This window comes from Aptenodytes patagonicus, chromosome 5 (assembly GCF_965638725.1).
Source record: "Aptenodytes patagonicus chromosome 5, bAptPat1.pri.cur, whole genome shotgun sequence".
In the NCBI taxonomy this organism is placed as follows: Eukaryota; Metazoa; Chordata; class Aves; order Sphenisciformes; family Spheniscidae; genus Aptenodytes; species Aptenodytes patagonicus.
In genome coordinates, this window is record NC_134953.1 from 56,031,598 (window position 1) to 56,053,934 (window position 22,337).

At 47.2% G+C, this 22,337-nt stretch overlaps 1 protein-coding gene across 1 annotated transcript in view; it reads left to right on the plus strand.

The window, feature by feature from the left end:
- LOC143160316 (uncharacterized) overlaps positions 1-19,890 on the plus strand; it is a 103,203-nt gene extending 83,313 nt beyond the window's left edge. The window contains 4 exon segments of the mRNA XM_076338042.1: positions 14,734-14,880; positions 18,016-19,315; positions 19,538-19,756; positions 19,887-19,890. Coding sequence (XP_076194157.1) covers positions 14,734-14,880; positions 18,016-19,315; positions 19,538-19,756; positions 19,887-19,890 — 1,670 coding nt within the window.
- Positions 19,891-22,337: the final 2,447 nt, after the last annotated feature.

Genomic DNA, 22,337 nt, shown 5'->3' on the forward strand with positions numbered 1-22,337 from the left:
TCTGGCATCTATACAAGGCAGTCCATTAATTTAGAATTGCAGTTTCCATTCAAACACACTTTCTTTGTTCTTGTTTTAAAATTAATGGGAGTAGTTGACGTATTTTAGGGAAGTTTTAGCTTCCATTTTTGAGGTTCTTTTAAAAGCAGTCCTGCAAAGTTTTTGTAATACATTGCAGATGAAAAGGATAATTTAGATATTACAAAAAGATTGCAATGAGCCTTCCTCGGATCCACAGAGGAAGAAGAGGCATAGAGGCTGCTGGAAGACTGTGGCTGCAGGAAGAAATAATGCGTCACAGATTGGCTCCCGTGGCTCTGAGATTAGCTGTTCAGGGACAGACTGTGGGTCCAAATTCTACCTCTGGCCTTTGGCCAGCAGCAAATGCCTAGGAAAAATAGAAGAAAAGGGCAAGAATACTGTGCTGCTTCCCCACCGTTTCTTCCCACAGCTGTAATTAGCTGGTGTCAAGGGTGGTCCCTTTTACTTATTAGGCCTAGCTGGATTTTTTTTCCTTGAGTTTGACTAATCTCTTCTTGAACCCATATGAACTTTGGACACCAGCAATGCTGTGTAGCAGTAAGCTCTACTGTTCAGCTAAATGTTAGATGAAGGATTATTGCTTTTTTTTTTTTCCCCCTCAAATTTTCCATTTATGAATTTCATACCATGGTCCCTGTATGTTTTTTTAGAGAGGACAGTGAACTTCATCTCCAGTTCAACTTGAATAGCTTACACATGATTTTGGAGATCTTTATCATACTTACTGAGATAACAGGAGTGCACTAACGGACTGTTGCTATGGTTGAAATCTTCTATCAAATGGAGCTCAAGAAACTATTCTAAAACCTGTCTGAGTCATATGTAGAGGTGTTTTTGGAGGTGTATTTCTGTGTGATTGATGGAGCTAATCTGGTTAATTTCCATTTTCAGAAAAAAAAACGTTAAATGGCTTTGATTTTAACACTGATACCTCTGGGCAATGTTCTTCTATTACACTTACTGGAATTTTGTCATGACATCCTCAGATGGTGTAATTCAGAGATTGATATCAGATGAGCGTCTGTCCCTTTGTGCATAGCAAAGGGAACTCGTGGCCAATGAATGCAGACGTTTTAGTGACAAATACTAAAACAAAATTATGTTTGCTATTTCTAGGTAGGAGGCCTGCACACTCCCTCTCATCCGTCAGTACTCAGTGTAGCAGTGAAGATGACTCTCTTGCTGAAATGATGAAAGACAACGTTAAAGGCAAAGAGGAGTATAATATCAAAAGAGCATCTGATGATGCACCACATGCACAATATGGAAATGAGAACGGGGAGAACAAACTGCTCAGACTGGAGGAAGATCAGGAAACTTTTGCACTGGAAAAGGAAGGAGTAGATGAAGCAGAAAAGGCAAAACGAGAAGATCTAACAGCAAGGGAAGATACTGGAATTTTTCATGACAATATAATGGCAATACAGCATCAAAGTCCTGAAGTTAATGGGGAACTCAAACAGGCTGGGTCAGTAGAAAGTAACATAGAGGAAGATGGGGAGAAAAATGCAAGCACCAGGAGGGATGATGGGGAGGAAAGTCTTCCAGTGCCTTTGGAAAGCAATATGACAGAAGTGGAAGATAGCAATGAAGAGTCTCCTCAGAGCGATGAAGGAGGTGGTGAGTACAGTCCCTCTGCACAACTGTGAGTGACTAGTGCATGCAAGTGTTACTGTATTTGCCTTTATACTAAGTCGTGGTGCAGCATGGGGAATGCAGTTGCTGGACTGTTTTCAAGCTACTAGAATACTCTTGTACTGCTGTGAGCTAAATAGTCACCCAGAATGTAACCTTGGTTAATTGTTTCAGGCAGTGTAAAAGAATAGTCGTCTGCACTGGTGCTGACATAAAGGAGAGCCGCAAGCCATCGTAGATGAAATTTCCAGTTGTCCTTCTGTATGCTGGATTTGCAGTGGAATGTAGAATGCTTTTCCTTTACCTCAATAGAAATTTTTGGTTCTGTTTCTATTGCTTTCTGTTCACTGTAGTGCATCTATCTAAGATAGCCATGTGTGGAATAAACAATTTGAATGCTGGTGCTTAATGCTTTGCAAGTCTGTTGCTGCTGGGTTACTTTGACTGTGTTGTGCATTGCTTTTGCTTTGTTATGCATTCAGAATTGAGACAGTAAAGACAGTAACATACTATTCATGGAATAGTGCTGAAGTCTTCAAAGATGTTTGCTTCTGAAACCCCTCTCTTCACTTGTGTGAAAGAAACTTCAATTTAAGCACCTTCACCACTAGGTTCAGATGAGTCGAGTAAGAACTACTGAAGAAGACAGGACTTTAAAAACCTAGAGGATAGAATATTACGCTGTAATACAAAACCAAGGAAAGACCAATCAAATGTGTCAAGCCGGTATCAATCTGATACCGAGTTAGCCTAAGACAATAGCATTGTTCTTTATTAGCATAAATTCCTGCGTGCTTACATTCAACACACATGGTTTCATGGCTCTAGGTTTGAACAGAGATCCTCTATCAAATATAGACAGATTGTCCAAATGTTATGTAGGTAACAGCGTTTACATCTTAATCAAGTCCTGCATCATCTCTGCTGCCAGGAGACTACCTGAGATTCAGGGACAGTGCAGATCAAGGAAGGACAAGAAAAATCATCGAATCATAAAAATTACAGATAGGAACGACTTCCTAAATTGCATACAGATTTTTCCCTGTCTACATGGGAGTCGTCTAGGTAAATTTTATAGTAAATGAAGAATTGCCAAGGAACTGCGTGTAGAGCAATGACAGAAAAAGATAATACCCTTTCTGAGATATACTGAGCTGCTAAAGAAATATTGTGGGGTAACAAAGGTCACATGGGAATCTTAGCTTCCTCTAGGCACTTAGCACAGTTGCTGCCATGATAAAAATTCTAATTAAAAAATTTAAGGATGTCTATAGTCTTAAAAGAAATGCCAGATGGTTACAACTCCAGTCCTCCAAAAGGCTGAGGGCTAAAAGCCTCCAGAGACACCCAGGGGGCTGAAAGAGCTCAGTCCTTTACTGCGATTGCAGAATTGGTTCTCAGTCTGTTCTTGGGCCTCCCTGATTTTTTCACATGAACTTCTCTGTAGGGCTGGTCATTCTCATCAGCCGTCCAGCCTGCGTTTAGATGAGACTGATACAGCACTGTTTTGGTTTTGCCCCGATGAGACCCATCATGCTCTGCTCGTGACAGGATTTCTTCTAACCAGTGCTGTCACTAACAGCGCAGAACTAATTTATCAGAGAAGATTGTATATGCTGAAGAAAGCAAAAGGTGCAAAACACTCCTCTGGGGTTGTTCAGTTGCAGGCTGAGTCTGGGCAAATCACAACTGGTGGTGTGACAGGATCTGTCAGAAGTATGGAAGTACCTGGGATGGGCTCCTGCTGCGCGTTTTCTGATCTTGCTGTGCTCTTTGTGACAAGGACATATTGCTGATCTCAAGAGAGAGGATTATTGTGAGCAGTATTTGTCATCCTTCCCTGGGCTCTTGTTTTGATAGACTGTCAATTCCCTTTTGTCAAATGTTACGCAGGCAGTAAACTGTGAAGAATGGGAACTGCCAGCTAGTCAGACTTCAGGCCTATAACCAGGTCAAAGGAAAATATATGCACCATATGTAGCAAAGCACTTGGTATTTCAGCAAGTCGAAGGAAGTGCTGCCTGTACCTCTGTGTGAGGCAGCCAAGGGATGTCCTGGAGCAGAAAGCTTCTTGTCTTCTCTGCAGAGCTGAAATGTCAGAATGACTCAAGCAGGTTGTGCGCTACTGCGCAGAGACTTTTGTCAGGATCTCCTGGGTCCCAGGAGGAACCTTATAAATGCTCAACTTTCATGGTTCCTTGCAGAGCAGATCTTAGTGCTTCACCCAGGTGAAATGTGAGAGCAAGGAGTGAAGCCATCACTGCCCTTTAGGACCTATGGTATAGGCAAAAAGGCATTCATGCTGAGCAAGTGCCTTTTGTACTGTAGACTGAAATGGTCTTTTAAAAATGTTCTCACATTTCTTTTCAGAGCTGTGTGGGTGCAGGGTACTGACGGGGTAGGAAGGATGGGTGTAAGCATAAAGTAGGAGGAAGAAGAAGAAAAAATAAAAACACAAGTGAAAAAAAGAAGAAAAATAACATATACGAGGGCAAGTAGCAAGACAGAATCAACAGTGTAGAAAAAAACAACCTCATAGGAAAAAGGTGAGCGAGCACAGGGTGTGCATTGGCAAGAGAGAGGGAGGGATTTGGGAAGAGTGCAAGGTTGTGGCGGGGGAAGACAGTGTTAAGTCTTCTCCTCACTGCAAGCTAGTGGCAACAACACCTCTCCCACTCCTGGACTTTTCAGTGCCCTGTCTGACTCTGAAGCAGCAGGCAGATTAAATCCCATACACACAGCTACATGTATAAAGAAATCAGTCTCATACGAATTGATAGCCATTTTTCTTAATAAATTGCTGGAGGGAACATTCTGCCACATGCAAGTACATGTGATTTCAATACATGACGCCCAGAAGTGACAGCGATCCATAGAAGACCTGTACAAACGTTTTGAGGCAAGACAGTATTTCTGTGGGTTAAGTGGGCAATTTGGGTAAGACTAGTGGCCAGGTCGGTTAGTCTTATTGTGCTTATTTTTATGCAACTGATTTTCTTCTGGCAGAGCTCCTAGTAACTTCAGAAGTGCCCGACAGATCAGCCCAGAGGCACATCTCTCACAGTAGTCTGTGTCTCGCAGTGGCAAGAGAAGATGCTATTCACAAACACGAGAGCCTCTGTTTTCTGAACTTCACTCATTTTGTAGCTCTCCTGCACTCCAATCTGTTGTATAATAGCTGTTAGAAAAAAATGCCTGCCAATCCTTTGGTATCCATTTATGCATCTGATGTCCATGAGTTTGTCTAGTCTGTTTTGAATCTGCTGATACTGCCAGCCCTTCAGGCTCCTGTCACAGCAGGTTCACTGCTTCTGTCCTGTCCATTCTTTATGAAGCCCAAAATTTTGGGTACCTTTATTACATCCTCTACTGCAGAGTGGCCCAAAGTCAGCCAGTTCCTTAGTGTGGCAGCATTAGCTTTTTACTCATGGCTCCTTATTTTTATTTTCAGAGAAATCGAAATAAGGTGTTGCTTGAAAGTCAAGATATCCTACCATATAACATCTCTTTATCTAGGCTGTGAGTCATGATTTAGCCAGAAGCATGCTGAGTGGTTTGTTGTGGCAATTGGTTTCAGGCTCTGTATTTTTGTAACAGAAGGCCAAGTCAGGATTCAGATCTTTTTTCCTCGCTGGCTGAAACCCTGCTCCTTTACTCTCAAACAAAATACTTTGTCTAAATAAAATGCCATAGGCTGATTCTGGGAAGATCATTGGTGAAGGTATTGAAAAGTGTGCATGTTCTCACTGAGCCTTGACGTAGAACTTGTCTGTAGACATCTAGAAACTGAAACTTGGCACAAGAGTCTCTGCAGCACTTCCACTGCATACGATGAAGCTGACCAGTGTACTGCTTCATGTCACATACAGTAATAAGATCTAGAAATGTTGTGATTGTCTCCTTTATGATCTGAAAGTTATTCTTGACATAAGTATCGAGTACAAGCAATTGACTGAGTTACTCCCTTTCGGTCAAAGACATGATTGTTCCAAACTGCAGAGGAGCAGTCTGAAACATCTGACCACTGGCACCATCCAAGCAGCAACAGGAATTAATCAAGTCTCACACTAACAGTCATAACACAAACAAAAGTGGGCAGCTGTTTCAGAGATGTACCTGAAGGGCGGTGGTTCCTAATGGACACAGTATACTGGCAATAGAGGCCATTTGGCAGTAAAACCAAGTGCGAGATTTGACTTTATGCTGTCAATCCATACCAGTGGCAAACTAGCAAGCTCTTTGTGTAACGGACTAAGCCAATAAGTGTATGTAAGGGACGAGGCCCACGTGTCTGTGCTGTAAGCACAGACAATGCCCCAGGGAAAGCTCCAGAAGCCAGCCATGGGGAGGGGCCTGGTGTCACCCTCCTTGACTGACTAATGTCTCAACCACTCCTGGAGCTGGGGTGAGAGAAGACTCTAGAAACCTTGGGCTGGAGCCAATAAATAGGGGCGCACGTGAGCCCCCGGGGGCACTCTCTCTCCGCACCGACCCCCCCGTTGGCAGGTCCGACGCTGGATCCAGGACTGGTGATCTCTTTGTCCCTCTCTCTCTACTTTCCTGCTGCTCAGCTCTCTCTCTCTTTCTCTTTTTCCTTCTCCTTCTTGCTCTCTGTTCTTGATGTTGTTAAGTAATACAAGGCCTACCTCAACTCACCACAAAGCCGCTTAGCTTGTGTTATATATTAAGACATAGAGGGTTGATGCTTATAGAAGTGTTTGTGCCATTCAAGTTGGAGTTTGTTTTTTGGACCTTGAGTGCTATTTCACCTTAATCCACACCGAGGGGATTTGCGGATCTTAGTCACTCTCCCCTTCCTGCAGGTGGGGCGTGACATATTAATTGGCGTCACGGACAGGATCCCCTCAGTGTTGGAAGGTCCTAAGGGATACCGACTCTCCACCCGGTGAGTGCGGGCGGGGAGAGCCGGGAAGTGACCTCTCAGCTATAAGCCGGGAGAGGTACGAGCAGTGGCAAGCCATGGCTGCCCGGGAAATGCCAGCGCTTGACTGCCTCCCTGTGGTTGAAAAGTTAAAGGAATATAAGGCATGCCCTTCCCCACCAGGGATGGCATGGGCCTATAGTAGTTGGCACGACCCAGAAGCTGTAGCGGACAAAATCACAACCCTCATGAAAGAACAAAAGGCTCGACCGGGAAAAGGGAAAGCCACGGTGTGTGCGGTGTTGGGAGCAGCACTAGTGGCAGCCCAGAAGGAGAGGCACCTGGTTAAGCGAACCAATGATGAAATGGTTGAATCTTTACAAGAACAAATAAAAACCCTGCAGGGTCTACTAGTGGCTGAACGTAACACTACTCAGCGACTCCATGCGGCCCTGTCAGATGCACTGGACCGAGAAAAAATTTTGCGGTCCGAATTAGAGGAAGGGGGACAAAAATCTCCCGACCGGACAGATCTTGTTTCTGTTCCGGATAGTGTGCCAGGATTTACAAGCTTGGCCCAGATGGCTGAAAAGGAAAGCCTAAGACCTTTGTACCCAAGTGAAGAGCTAGAAATCAAGCGAGAAATATTTTACCCTGAGAATGGGGAAGTGGTGATGAGGCCGGTGATTAAAACTGAGACCACTGATGACGGCCAAGGTGGGGGAGCTCTGCAAATCACCTCCCGAATGGTGCCGTACTCGGCGGCCGAAATGTCAAAAATCCAAGAGAAATATACTAGATTGGCTCAAGAAACCGAAACAGAGTATGTATGGAGGGTATCGCTAACTGGTGGTGACCGAATCCTGTTGTCAGAAGATGAGGCCCAGGGGTACTGGGGGCCAGGGGTTTTCCTAACTACCGATGACCCCAGGGAGCCGTGGTCATTAACTCAGCGAGCTGCCTATTGGGCAGGGGGTCTAGACCCCTTGGAAAGGGGAGATCCTGTGTGTATTGAAACCCCGACCACGAACCACTTGATCGAGAGTCTGCAAAAGGCTGCTTGTCTTCAATTAATGCATGATAGGCGTTTAGTCCCTCAACAGCCTTCCCCAATGTTATTAATTGCTAACCCCGACAGAATGACCCCCCTAATCCGAGGTTTACCTGATTCCTTGAAACTATATGCAGTGCAACTGCAAGACCGTTTGCGGGACGCACTAGCCCCACGAGGAGGGAGACGAGCCCGAGGAGGGCCCATGACTTGGGGCGAAGTAGCCCAAGAGTTGATAAATTATGGTAGGAGGATGGGAATCACGGGGGGAGCCACCAAATCGAAAACTGCAGTGCGGAGAGCGGAACAGCAGGAGGATCGACCCCTGCCCCCTGCACGAACCTTGGGGGCAAAGAGAAACCTATTGTGGGCCGAGGGAATCGAAGAGGGGATTCCCCAGGACATAATGGATGGTATGCCCACTATGGCCTTAGAAAAACTCATCCGAGCCTGGAAAGACAAAAAGAAAATGCCTTCCAAATTTGAACAGCCTACTCGGGGGAATATAAGGGCAGAACCCCAATTGGACTATGGGGCAATGACTGCCTCTAAGGCTCCTACCGCCCCCGAAAAGGATTTGATTGACCTGGAAGTGGGAAACTGGACGCGCCGTCCCCAGTAAGTGAGCCGGGGGACGGCCAGTGGGTCCATTTAAGAAGGCTCACAGAAAATAGTAAAGGGGACCTATTGATAACATTTCCCCTTGGTCCCTTTAAAACCCCCGTTAGGTTCCTAGTAGATACAGGTGCTCAGATGTCAGCACTTCAGGCGGACGTTGCTAACCGCAATGGTATAGTCACCGACAAAAAGCAAATCTGGGTTACGGATGTGTTTGGAAACTCCAAACCGCAGCCTACAGCTCGAGTCAAGTGCTGGTTGCCGGGGGACACATTCCCTGTTGAGGTTATGATGATACTGGGTGTATTGCCTACGAATATTTTGGGACTTGATGTATTGAAGGGGCGAGCCTGGGTAGACTCGAAAGGGAGGGAGTGGAAATTTGGACTCCCCACAGCTCTCATAAGACTTTTACAATCGGCGCCCGCGCTCCCCCCCTCCAAAATTGTTAATGTAAAACCCTATGCCTTACCATTAGGAGCAAGGAAGGGAATAGCTCCTGTGATAGCCGAACTGCGAGAACAAGGGATAATCATCCCCACTTACTCACCTTATAACTCCCCGGTATGGCCAGTCCGTAAACCCAATGGAAAATGGCGACTGACAATTGATTATCGGCGTTTAAATGCCAACACAGGCCCCTTGACAGCCGCAGTGCCTAACATGGCCGAATTAATCGCAACTATACAGGAGCAAGCCCACCAAATTTTAGCAACCATTGACGTGAAAGATATGTTTTTTATGGTCCCCTTACAGGAAGCAGACAGAGATCGCTTTGCCTTCACATGGGAAGGTGTGCAATTCACCTTCACACGCCTCCCCCAAGGATATCGCCATTCGCCGACCATTGCACACTTCGCACTGGCACAAGAGCTTGCCCGAGTCACTCCCACAGAGGGGGTCAAAATATATCAATATATCGACGATGTATTGATCGGCGGCTCCGATGCCACGGCGGTGGGACAAACCCAATCTAAGATAATTACTCACCTAGAAAATTTGGGGCTTCAGATTCCAGCGGAAAAGGTACAACTCCCATCTTCCGAGGTAAAGTTCCTGGGTATTTGGTGGAAGGGAGGAACAGTGTGTATTCCTCCTGAAACCTTAACTACCCTCGAACAAGTACGGATGCCGGGAAATAAAAAGGAGCTGCAACATATCCTAGGCTTATTGGTATTTTGGAGAAAGCATATCCCAGACTTCTCCATCATAGCCCGCCCCCTTTATGATTTAACTCGCAAGAGGGCCGCCTGGGACTGGACCCCCATCCATGGAGAAGCCTTAAAGTTGTTAATCTTTGAGGCTGGGGTATATCAGGCCTTGGGGCCCATACACCCAACAGACACGCTTTATATTGAATGGGGTTTTGCAATCCATGGACTATCTATGCATATGTGGCAGCGTGGACCGGAAGGTCCAACCCGTCCCATTGGGTTTTACTCGCGCAGCTTCAAAGATGCAGAAAAGCGTTACTCAGTTTGGGAGAAGGGCCTCTTTGTGGTGAGTTTAGCCCTACAAGAAGCTGAAAAAATCATACGGCAACAACCAATCATTCTTCAAGGACCCTTTAAGGTCTTGAAGCCGGTACTGGCCGGAACCCCACCCCCTGCGGGGGTTGCACAACGAGAAACAATAAGAAAGTGGTATGCGCAATTAGATCATTACTGCCATACGTGCCAGATAGAGGAGGGAGCACCTAAAATGCTCCAAATACAAGAACCTCCTGACAACCAATCAAATCAGGGACCACCCCCATCTTATATAAAACCTGCCCCTCCATTTGACCCCCACCAGAAAAACGTGTGGTTCACTGATGCGTCCTCCAGGAGAGAGGGAAAGACGTGGAAATACCGGGCGGTAGCCCTGCATGTTGATTCCGGGAACCGAATCGTAACAGAAGGGGAGGGAAGTGCTCAAGTGGGAGAATTGGTAGCTGTGTGGAGCGTGATTGTTAAAGAGGCTGAGACTAAAGAACCAGTGTTTATTTACACAGACTCATATGCTGTATTCAAGGGATGCACCGAATGGCTCCCGTTTTGGGAACAGAATCAGTGGGAGGTCAATCGGGTACCAGTGTGGCAACGAGAAAAATGGGAAGAAATCCTAAATATCGCCAAGCAGAAACCCTTTCTAGTAGGGTGGGTTGCCGCACACCAAGCTGGGAATCACCCAGCTCACCTTCTGAATAATCAGGTGGACTCATTAACCCGTTTAGCAGGAATGGCTGTAGAAGGTGAGGGGGAAAAATGGGAACACCTGTTGGAATGGTTACATGTAAAACGAGGCCATTCGGGAAGTAAAGATCTATTTAGGGAAGCAATTAGCAGAGGGTGGTCTGTAACCAGAGAGCTGTGTAACACTATTATTTCCGCGTGCAGCTTATGTCGCACCCGATTAGGGGAGCACAACCCCCTTAAGGACCCGCCTCTGCACATAAGAGATAATAAAGGGTTGTGGGACACTTGGCAGGTGGACTACATTGGTCCATTTCGGATCTCTGAAGGAAAACAATATGTACTAGTAGGAGTTGAAGTGGTGTCGGGATTGACCCAAGCAGAAGCAGTACGACGAGCGACGGGAGATAATACTGTAAAAGGTTTAAAGTTATGGTTCAGTTATCTACCTAAACCCCAATCAATCCAATCGGATAATGGAAGCCACTTTACTGCCGGGATGGTTCAAGAGTGGGCACGAAGCGAAGGAATACAGTGGATCTTCCACACCCCATACTACCCCCAGGCAAACGGCATTGTCGAGCGCACCAACGGACTCTTAAAGCGAGCTCTGAAACCGCACGAACCTGGGTGGGCACAGCGACTATCAGATGCAGTATATAGAGTTAATAGCCGCTGGGGAATTAACGGGTGCCCACGACTCACCGCATTCTGCCCCAAGCCTCTGTCCATACTCCCTGGGAAAAGGGAGGCTAAGGACCCGGTGAATCTGCTCCATTATCCAGGACAACCCGTCCTGGTGGACCTACCGACGGTGGGAGCGGTGCCTTTAACTTTGAAAAAGCCGCTAAATCTCTATACCTGGGTGGCCACCGACGCACATGGGAAGGGTCACCGAATCCATACCTGATGGATTGTTCCATCCTATTAATCATTGTTCATCTTTATGAATATATTTTGCAGGTTGTCAGAAGCCCACCGTGGGACTTAAGCTTTCGGTTGTTGAGTGGGTCATTCTTTGCACTGTTTGTCTGATTTTACTAAGCTTGCTCTGTTTCTTTACTGGAGAGAGATGGTGTGGGAGAAGTTTATATTCTTATTTTGTGAATGTACAATCTTGTTTCAACTAACTGGGAGTTTGAATAACCAACCTAACTTGGCATGGGAGTTGATTACTGGCTTTACCCGAATCTGGAATCGAACAGACCAAGGTCTTTGTGTGGACCTCCCCACATCTGCGTCAGCGGGATTTAAATTTGCCATTATCTGGTTAAATTTCTCACGAATTCTAAATTCAAAGCTAGAGATACTAAACCAAAAGTGCATCCAAAATCCACATGGGAAAGGAAAATGTTTGTGGGGAGCAGATCCATTCCCATTCCAAGAATATAGCGGGACAACATGGTATACACCCTCTCCAGTGGCCTACCTATTTCCAATTAACAGGACCTGGAGAGACATGTGGAATGCTACCTGTTGGAAGCAACAACTTTGTAAGGGAACTACAAGCGCTGCCTTCGCAGCCCGAAAGAACTGGACATTATGTCCCCAGGAAGTGAAGATCCCTTGCAATCTTGTACTGGAATGGACATGGTGTCCCCGAGAGGTGGAGATCCCCTGTAACTTGGTATGGTGGTGGGATTCCCCGCCTCACGGTGAACCCCTAGACCACGAATATAATGTCCCGTTTTCCCCCGGTTGGTGTATTCAAATTCCTAGTAAATGGGGTGGCTACGCCCACCATGATCGTTCTTGTTATGAATATGCTTGGTCCTTTAAGCATTTCCTATCCAGCCCAGATAGTATAGTTCATACGCGAGAAATAGATCCCCTACCCTATGAGGATACTCCTCTAATGAACTGCTCACGAATAATTAGCTGTGATTCGTTATCATGGGATCCAGTAGAGACCTGGTATGTACCAGAACTACGAACCTTGATCCGAGATATGTGCATTTGTTGGGGTTTCTCAGTAGCAGGATTTAAGCCTGGAGATCCCATGTGTTATGGAAACATTATCAATCAAGAAACTGCATTAAAATGTGGAGTTACACTCACCCACGAAACAAAATGGAATCTTGCGTGGGAAGGGGAAGCCAAACTAGCCGAATCTCACGACCCATCAACATGCTCCACTGCTAAATATCCAGCCCCTCAAGGTACCTTTTGGGCATGTTCAAATGGGAAGATGTACTCACACCTACATGTACACGAAATGGCAGGTTTACGCTGTGCCATCGGGATTCCATCAATGTGCCCCTCCAAAACTTTTGACTTTATTAATTCTGGGTACAACCGAAGGAAACGAGATACTCAAAAACCCCAGTCTGCACCTGAGTGGGCAGTGCATGGAGTCCAAATACCTGACTATTATACTTGGGGCATGACAACATCTCTGATGTTAGAAAATATATTTACCCCATATGTAACTCTTAAAAGACACCAGTTTGTGTTAGAAAATTTAACCTGGCAAATGCATGTTTTAAGTAATTGGACCTCACACGCTTTTGGAGAATTGAACTTACAGGTACAGCAGGTGTCGAAGATGGCCTTGCAAAACCGCTTAGCCTTGGACATGCTGCTAGTTAAAGAACAAGGTGTGTGTGGAGTACTAAACCATACGGCTGGAGAATGCTGCGTTACCATACACAATGCTACGACCACGATCGAGGAAGCCCGTCAGAGGATGCAGGAAATCACAGCCAAGACAGGAGACTTGTTCCAATCAATGTTACCGAGTGATTGGACGGGAAATTGGAACCCAGCCTCATGGATTTCAACTTTGCTCAAAAGCCTCGGACTTACGGGATGGTGGGATTGGATAGTAGAAGCCTTAGTAATGTTTCTGTTAATATTAATCGGTCTAGCTATCGGCTTTGCTGTACTGAGGTGCCTGATTCGCCGCTCCTTCTCTTCCATCTCTTCCTCTCTGCGCTATGTTCAGATCACCACCATTGAAGAGGACCTCGGAGTGTTTGAGCCACGGGGTGGTGTAAGGGACGAGGCCCACGTGTCTGTGCTGTAAGCACAGACAATGCCCCAGGGAAAGCTCCAGAAGCCAGCCATGGGGAGGGGCCTGGTGTCACTCTCCTTGACTGACTAATGTCTCAACCACTCCTGGAGCTGGGGTGAGAGAAGACTCTAGAAACCTTGGGCTGGAGCCAATAAATAGGGGCGCACGTGAGCCCCCGGGGGCACTCTCTCTCCGCACCGACCCCCCCGTTGGCAGGTCCGACGCTGGATCCAGGACTGGTGATCTCTTTGTCCCTCTCTCTCTACTTTCCTGCTGCTCAGCTCTCTCTCTCTTTCTCTTTTTCCTTCTCCTTCTTGCTCTCTGTTCTTGATGTTGTTAAGTAATACAAGGCCTACCTCAACTCACCACAAAGCCGCTTAGCTTGTGTTATATATTAAGACATAGAGGGTTGATGCTTATAGAAGTGTTTGTGCCATTCAAGTTGGAGTTTGTTTTTTGGACCTTGAGTGCTATTTCACCTTAATCCACACCGAGGGGATTTGCGGATCTTGGTCACTCTCCCCTTCCCGCAGGTGGGGCGTGACAGTGTATCAGAAAAGGAAAGATATAGAGAACTGATGGAACTTGAAGGGATAAACCTGGGTCACTGGAGGGAAGAGCTCTCAGAGGAGATGCTGAAGGGATCGGACTGTGTACATGGCTGGAATACTGCTCATAAAGAAGTTGTTTAGTATTACTAGCTTGAAAGCCATTCACGTAATCATCCGGCAAGTCATAAAGCAAAAATGGAACAGATAGCACAATTTTAACAATAATGTCAAATGTATGACTTGACTGTGAAGCATCATAATCATTGCATTTACAAGAGCAGAAAATACTTCCCCACTTATTTATAGATAAGCATATGTCTTCAGTCACTTATGCTACTTTGGGGAATTGCGGAATCATCAGAACTGTAGTTGGGAGCTTAACATAGAATTTTTTTTTTTTTAAAGTATTCAAAGAACAGTAACAATTTTATGTCTATAAAACAGTGTTGTTGCTTGTACGTTGAACCCCCCTCAGACTGCCTAACAAAAGCAATCTCACTGTTTTGTGAAAATGTTGTGGAAGATTGCCGCTCTATGTTTCAATAGATGCTCCTGCATGAATTTTCCCTTGGATTTTTAATGGTTGTCTCCATTTGGTTTTAATCTACTTTAAAATTTATGGCTGGTGAAGATTTATATGACTCCAATCGGGTCTGCCCTAACATTTCAAATTTTAATCCAAGCTGAGATAGCTGGATGACTTCTATTCCCCTTTTGCTTTTTAATGGTTTCTCTTTCTTGCTTCCTCTTTTGTAACTTTGTGATAGTTTTTGAAGATTGGAAACCAGTCCAGGAAGAAATAGCAAAGGCAATTGGAAATGATCATCATGTGAATTCTGAACCTGAAGCTAGTGATTCCTGTGCAGATGAGGAAGAAGAGAACGTAATAAGTACAGAGTGTGATGCCAATGAAGGTGAGGTTGGCCGTTGATCAGGGGCATGGATTAAATCTTATTCATCTGAAGTCTTTTTATAGAAGTGTTTTCCCTTTGCCTTTCCTTTCTAGGCTATCAAGCCCTCCTTGTGCTCTTTTCTTTCCTAACTTGTATAAAATTGGGTGATGACTAGCTGTCTTCTGTAGTCATGTATAAGTAATGCTTTTTTGGCAGTTACAATGGTCCTAGGTAAAGAATCCAGGCCATGAAAAAACTGGCTGCCAGTCAAGAAAATAGCTGTGGAAAGCAGGAATCTAGTGAGTTTCCTTTTGCTTCCAGGTAGTGCAGGGCCTCCTTGGGAAATGCATTGTCAAGACAGGCAGGATGGGACTGACAGACTAGGTATGAAGCTGAACTGCAGACTTGATCTCCGTGCTGTACCGTTCGTCTCCCAAACTCATCTCCCTGTTAGCAGTTGGCATAATTGTCAGTGAAGAAATTTCAGCTTGATCTTGGTTCCCTCCAAGAATGTTTCTGGTCCTTGCAACCCTAGCAGTTTATTGCTGGAGACTTGATCTGCCTGGCAGAAGAGCCTTGCATATTATACAGGGGGTATTAAAGCCAGCCATCCTGCTGCAGCAATGAGCCATAGTGAAAGTAAATGTTGAGTCTACTCCACAGTAGCAATGAGTCTGAAAAAAGGAGAAAACTATAGGTTAAAACTGACCTCAGTCTGCACTGTTGCTCTTACATTTTCTTCTTCTATCCTCTAAGAGTCTAACAGCTGGCAGGAACAGGTCGTATACGTTGTTTTTAAATTGCTAGTTGTGCACTGTCTTGTACTTTGGCACATTAATCCAGGGTGTTCTAAGTTTTTTTTTCTGGTCAGCTGGGAGCCTTTTGATCGTCTTCCTCTATGTAGCCTAAGAACATAGTCTTTTAAGGTTTGTTGTCGTCTTTCATCCAGAAGGTGTATACAGGAGGCTGGAGGTTCCTTCTCATCTCTGGTCTGTCAGTAATTGTCTTTTTCTCGGTAATTCTTTCTCAGATGAGATTGTTTCTGCCTTGGTCTCATCAGCCGACCGCAAACAACTGTCTATAACATTTAATTTCAAAGTCCAATAGTCTTCATGTGTTGATCTTCACAAGGATCTATGTTTCTGATGCATAGACCAGGACAGAAAGTATGTAGTTCCTGGGCAGCCTGACTTCTGTGTCAATTGTCCCTCCAAATTAGGGTTGAAACATGTTTGCTTCCCTGGCAGGTGGTCTTTGGAAAGCCTGGAATCTCCTAGTTGTTAACTTCTGAGGTTTGCACGGTGCCTCATTTTGAATACTTTAATGCTGAAGCAACTTCACAGTTGCCGTTATCATTCCTGCCCAATGCAAGACCTCACTTTACAGAAGGGAATACTTTGTAAGCAGCAGCCAGAGTAAATTAACTCCTCTCTCTGCTAATGAAGCAGGTGAACACGTAGACTATACCACGCACAACACAGCATTTGGTTTCTTTTAGACCAAGTGAACAAAGCATCTATTTTAAAGGGACTGGCAAAATCCATTACATTAGACTCAGTCCAATATTAGCGCCTTGACAGTTCAGACACTATACTTTTGTGGAGACAGTAGTATTTAACTCTGAGTTGGGATGACAGTTTGGGATTTTTTTTTTCATTTTGTACCAAAACTTCCATTAGAAATTTTTTAAATGATTACATGTTACTGATTTTGATAGTGGGCCTGAGCTCTCCTAGATTCAGGAAGTAGGATTTTCAGTGTGAGTGCTGTAAAAATAGGATAGTGATTGATAACTGTATAAAAGAAGAAAAATTTTAGAAATATAAGGGACAGAAAGCTAGTAGTAAACATAAGCAACAAACCTGGTGCAAGATGCGTCTTGGATGAAGGCATGATTTCTCGTATTGCAAAATGTAGAGCTTTTAATTTTAAAGTGTGGTCTAGGGTTCAGGCGATGTGTGGTCTGGTGGGAGGAAACAACCTGCTGGCTCTCTCCTCTCCTTCGCCAACCTCCATTCTCTCTCTGGAAACTCTCTTCTCAGCCTGTCCTTTCTTCTTCTGGTTCCTTGACTGTCTGCAGCTGCTTGAGCTGCCTTGTGCACCTTCTGCTTTCCTCTGCAGCAGACCTGCCCCGTGAGTGAATCAGGTCCAGCTCTGAAGGGCAGGAAGGGCAGAGTGACAGTGGGGTGCAGCAAGGCCAGTGGAAGGGTTGTGGGAAACCGGACACAAGCTCCACTCTGCTGGCAGAGATGGGCCGGACAAACAGTGTCCTCCAGGCCTGTTTGTCACCTGGTGTCTTCTCTGGCTGCCGTTCCAGAGATGGGGTCTAGTTGCACAGGCGGTTGCCCAAGCAGGCAGCAAAAAGCAGTGATTGTGGAGTGCAGCAGTAGTGCAAGAAGGTAAAATAAGTCAAAAACAGTGGGAGATGATTTGGGGCAAGACAGCCTTTGCCTGGTTTGAGAAAGGGTAGCTTGGGAAAGACATTGCTCTGTGCTCCGTGCAGTGGCACAAAACTTCTCATTTTCTAAAGAATAGGAACCTGCCACGTTTGTACAAAACACCGATGCAGCAGCACAGACTGCTGGGGGTGCCTGCCCAGGGACAGATCCTGGAGCACCAAATTCAATGAGGGCATTGCTGTTAAATTCCCAGGGGGGCAGGAATCAACCGTGTATTATTCCCCTGGTGTAATTACAGAATCCATGGGAAGCAATTACCCGTTTTACATGGACGGCTGAGTACTCTTCTTCCTCTGCGTGTGTATTTTACATGAGCAATTTACCATCTCTTTCTGAATTTTTGAATGTTACTGTCAAGCTTATAGCTATTTCATATACACACCTGAGCTCCCTGCTAGGCAGGTTAGGGAAGGATGGAGAGCAGGCAGGGCAGGCAGAACTGTCAGAGTTGAAAGCTGGTCATGCATCAGCATTTGTGCTTAAATTAGTTATGCCAGATGCCACAACAGCAGCACTAGAAACGTAGTCAGAGCACAGGTGCGTGATGAGAAGCAGCACAGCAAGTTTTCTTCTTGTCACCATGCTGATGTCCCTTCATTGCTTGGGAGAGATAGCATCTTTAATAATAACCCTGTAAAACAGCCTTAACGCTAACACAGTTCTCCATAAAACTAATGTTTTGATTATTTCTTAATAGCACCAGATAGAGTTTTCTTGGCAGAAGGAACAAGAACACTTCATGTGCAGACGGCAGCAGAACAAGTGGTACGAGAAGGGCAGATGGTAGGGGAGAGACAAGCACTTGAGAAGGAAGATTTTGTTGCTGAGGGAGGTGATGCTTGCACCGAAGAGGCAGGAGAAGAAATGGCATGGGCGGGAGATTTGCTGCCCAAGGAAGACACAGTGGCTGTGCTGCAGGCAGAGGGTCCGCTGGCAGTGGAGGAATCTGCACCTGAGGAGAGCACCATGGCAGAAGAAGATCCCAAAGCAAACGGGACAGGGAAGAGAATGGAGTCTAGTGCAGAGGTGGCACCCGGGGAGCAGGAAGTTCTGATGGAGGGGACGGAGAGCGAGGCAGCACTGGGAGACCAGGCACCTGGGGGAGAGGAGCCGGCAGGGGCAGGAGCACTGCTAGGCAGGGAGGCAGATGGAGCAGTGTCCAAGGGGGAGGAGGCGGCTGGGGAGGTCTCTGAGGGAAGACAGGCTGCGGAGGAGGCCTCCAAGGCAAAGGAGGCTGTGGGAGCAACAGGGCTTCCAGTGAAGGAGGTGGTGGGTGAGACAATGTCTGAGGCAGAGGAGGCCGTGGAGGAGGGAGGTTTCACAGGGAAGGGTGTTGTGGCAGGTGCTGTGTCTGAGGGAGAGGAGGCTGTGGAGGATGCCAACTTGGCAGAAGAAGGGATTGCTGAGGTAGTTGGCCCTGAAGGAGAAGAGTCTGTAGAGGAAGCCATTTCTGAAGGGGAGGAGGCTGTGGAGAAGCCTGGGGCTCTCCTGGAAACATTAGGGGATATGAACATTTGCACAGGAGAAGCAATGCCTGGAGGAGAAGACTTTTAAAAGCCAAATGAGTTTTCCCAGCTGAAAGCATCAGGGGAAGAGCGGATGGAGATAGGGAAAGCTGCCATAGGAGCAGCAACATCTGAGACTGGCAAGGCATCAGAGGTAGAAGGGAGCTCTCTCCTGAGAGCAGAGGGTGCAGTGGAGTCTGTGGAGCCTGGCAAGGATCCCGTGTTGCAAGTAGCACCTGGATTGGAGGCACTGGTGCCTCTAATGGATCCCATAAGTGACGGGTTATCTCAGTTGGAGGAGACCACAACAGCAGAGGAGGAGGAGGGCTCAGCAGAAGCACTTTTGAGTGAAACCCCATATCTAGGCAGCAAAGCAAAGACAGAGACTGCAATGGAAGAAAAACCTGATGGAGGGGTGATAGGAGTATCTGTGGAGATAGCCAGAGCAGAGTCAGGAGGTGGAGAGGAGGTCATGGGTGGAGCAGCAGGTCCAAGGGAGCTGGGAGCTGGGATGGAGGGATCACTGGAGCGTGCTAAAAAGAGAGGGAAGGAGAGGCCTCCTGGTGAGGGGGTGGGGGATGAAGCAGCACTGCCTGCCCCAGGGCTGTGTGTGAGCAGGGTGAGGGAGGCAGGGGTGGTGGCTGGTGCTGTGGTGGGCGGCCAGGTGGGGCGAGGGGCTCTGGCTGAGGGAGCAGCAGGGGAGCCGGTGCTGGTGGGGGAGGCGGCAGGGCAGGAGGTGATGGTGGCTGGGGATGGCAGGGAGGGGGTGACAGGAGCAGTGTGGGGGGAACAGAGTGAGATGGGGGCGGCAGCAGCAGAGGGGGAGTCAGCCGAGGGAAGGGGGGCAGCCGGGCAGTCTGGGAGGGACAGGGAAGGGGCGGCTGATGGAGCTGTGACCTGCGAGCGAGGAGTGAACCAGGAAGCAGCACTGGGGTGCGAGGGAAGGGGGCCAGCACTGGTGGGGGCTGAGGGCCGGGGCGAGGCAGAGTGGGGGTGGGACACAGCATGTCTCGTGTCCCCATGGCATGGAGAACCGTGTGGAGCAACGTCCCTTGGGGAGCAGCTGATTGCAGGAACCTCCCTGAGCACTCCTGCACGTGGGGATGGGGGAGGGGAGCTGAGGGGGAGAGGGTCCGCAGGAGGCGAGGGGCTGTGCCCGGGCACCCAGCTGCAGCTGGCAGCTCCTGGGACAGGGGCAGTGCGGGGCAAGGACAGGCTGCAGGAGGGGACAGAGCAGGCAGGAGTGAAAGCTGAGGGGGAACAGCCAGGCCTCCGTGAAAACATGAGCGAGAGCGAGCTAGCAGGTGTCTTGGAGAGTGCATGGAGCGCTTCTGGGGTCAGGGAGCAGAGGAAGGACAGTCCCGTAGGAGGGAGCCCAGATGCCCTGGGAGCCGATGATACGGGCGAGAGGAGCCGCAGTCCCTGTGAGGTGAGTCCTGCGTGGGTTAGCCGCTGCCCCCCGTGCCCATTCAAGTCCCCAGACTGGTCCCTGTCAGAAGCAGAGGGTGCACCACTTCGTCCCGTTTCCTATACTTTCCTTAAGAATCTGCTGCTGGTAGCTGGGATAAGGGATGATAAATCCTTTTGGGTGGCAGCTTCTGCATTCTTTCCCGTTCCCAAAATCTCATTGCAAATATCTTTGCTCTGGTGCTAATGCTCGCAGCCCCTCAGTCGTCTTGCCCCTCCGGCTGCGCAGAGCAGCTCCTGCCACCCAGCGTGCCGCTCCTCTGCCCGGCACTGGTGGCAGTGGGTGAGCCTCGGCAGCACCCGCTGCTCTGATGCTCCAGGTCAATGGCAGCACTCAGCTTCTCTGGTTACTCTGGCATCTGCTTGTAGGAAATCTGTTACAGCAGTATCTCAGTAGCTCAAAGTTTAGCATGTTTTCTGTAAAGCTAATGTTTTTCTTGTTGTTTTGTAGGATGTTGTAAACCCAGATGCAGTCGTCGTGCACTCGGTACAGCCCCAGGATGGGGAAGAAACTCTCCTCTAAGCTTTTTCTGCAGCTCCTTCAGTGCTGTGTCCTGCAACATTTACACAAATTGCTGTAGATTTGTGCTGGTTGGGATGTTCACTCCTCCTTTATTTTACTCCACAAGTACCACAACCATCTGTCATGTTTTACTAGAACAGCTTCTCAGTGTGCAGCAGACAACTGAAATAAGCCTGTATATGCCAGCCCAGGAAACAGCACTCCTTCGTAATTATGAAGACAATAATGACAAGGATTGCTCCACAGCTGTCATGCTTGTTTTTCCTAAAACACAGAGAAATATTGGACTGGCTGAATCTCCCCTCCTCCCCCAGGCACCGCTTGCTTCTGCTGGCTGGCAGGAGGGAGGGCTGAGGATAGATGTTCTGTATGTGTTTCCGTAGAACAAGAAGTTTGTCTTACAGAGTGCCCATGTTTGACTGTATCTGTGTCTATGTACCGACTGCATTTTTCTGCGTGTCATTTGCTTTTCTGAACTGCAGACTCTTCATTGTGAGTCAGGGCTGTGTCTTCATTGCTGTGCATAGGACACTTGCACGCATTAACGCTTTGGTTCTGAGAAGAGCATCTGGGGGCATTCAGCAGAGATGTGGAACAGCAGGATCATGGGGGGAATAGTGGCCTCACACAGGGGTTTTTAGCTTGGAGGGCTGCCTCCACCCCATGTTACAGGCAAGCGAGCCCTCCAGCGTGCACAGGTGCCCTGTGCTGCCGGGTGGGTGGCATGCAGGGGGGGCTTCTCTCTCCTTGGGGATCCAGGCTTGTTGCTGGCTACGCTTCAGGGCGTTCTTGGGACTTTGAAATGTTGTTGAAAAAAAAAAACAACTTTCAAAACATGGGCATGCCTGTAATCTGAGCAGGTGGAATTTTGGTAAGAAGCAAAACCATCAAAATGGATAATTTTATGGTTTTGGATATGCTACCCGTGGTAATTTCTGCTCTCCTATCCATTGTTAGTTAGTAATTAACTTCAGAGTGAAAAAATGTAGGTGGCACTTAGGGAAAAACAAGATGCGCACCAAATAAAAGAAAAAAAGGAGACATTGTTAAACTGAACATATGTGAGAAAAGCAAACGATCTAATAGCGTTGCCACTGGCAAAACTCATTTGTGGCTCATCACAAAGGCTTTTTTTAACTCCCCAAACTGTCAGGTATTCTCAGTGGCTTGTCACTGGATGCTGATGATTGTGCCTCGGATGTATCATTACTGGCTTACACAGCTGAAATCATACCTTGTGACATTACACAGGCTAAATAGATGCATTTCACCAGCTGAAAAAGAATGCCAGCTGTGTACTATGGACACGGTATGAGAAAGATTGTTCCGAGTCCAGCTCCTGGAACCAGGTACCAAGCCTCTGGCATCCCTAGCAGGGATGCAAGGTGGTGATCTTCACAGCCATCGCCTGGAAAGTTTGCAGTGGGGAGCGCCTTGCAGGTGGTGCGTGCATCTGTCTTAAACAAGCGCTCATGCTACAAGGTGGGTTTCTCTGGCTGGGAATTTTCTGTAGTGTTTTGTGGG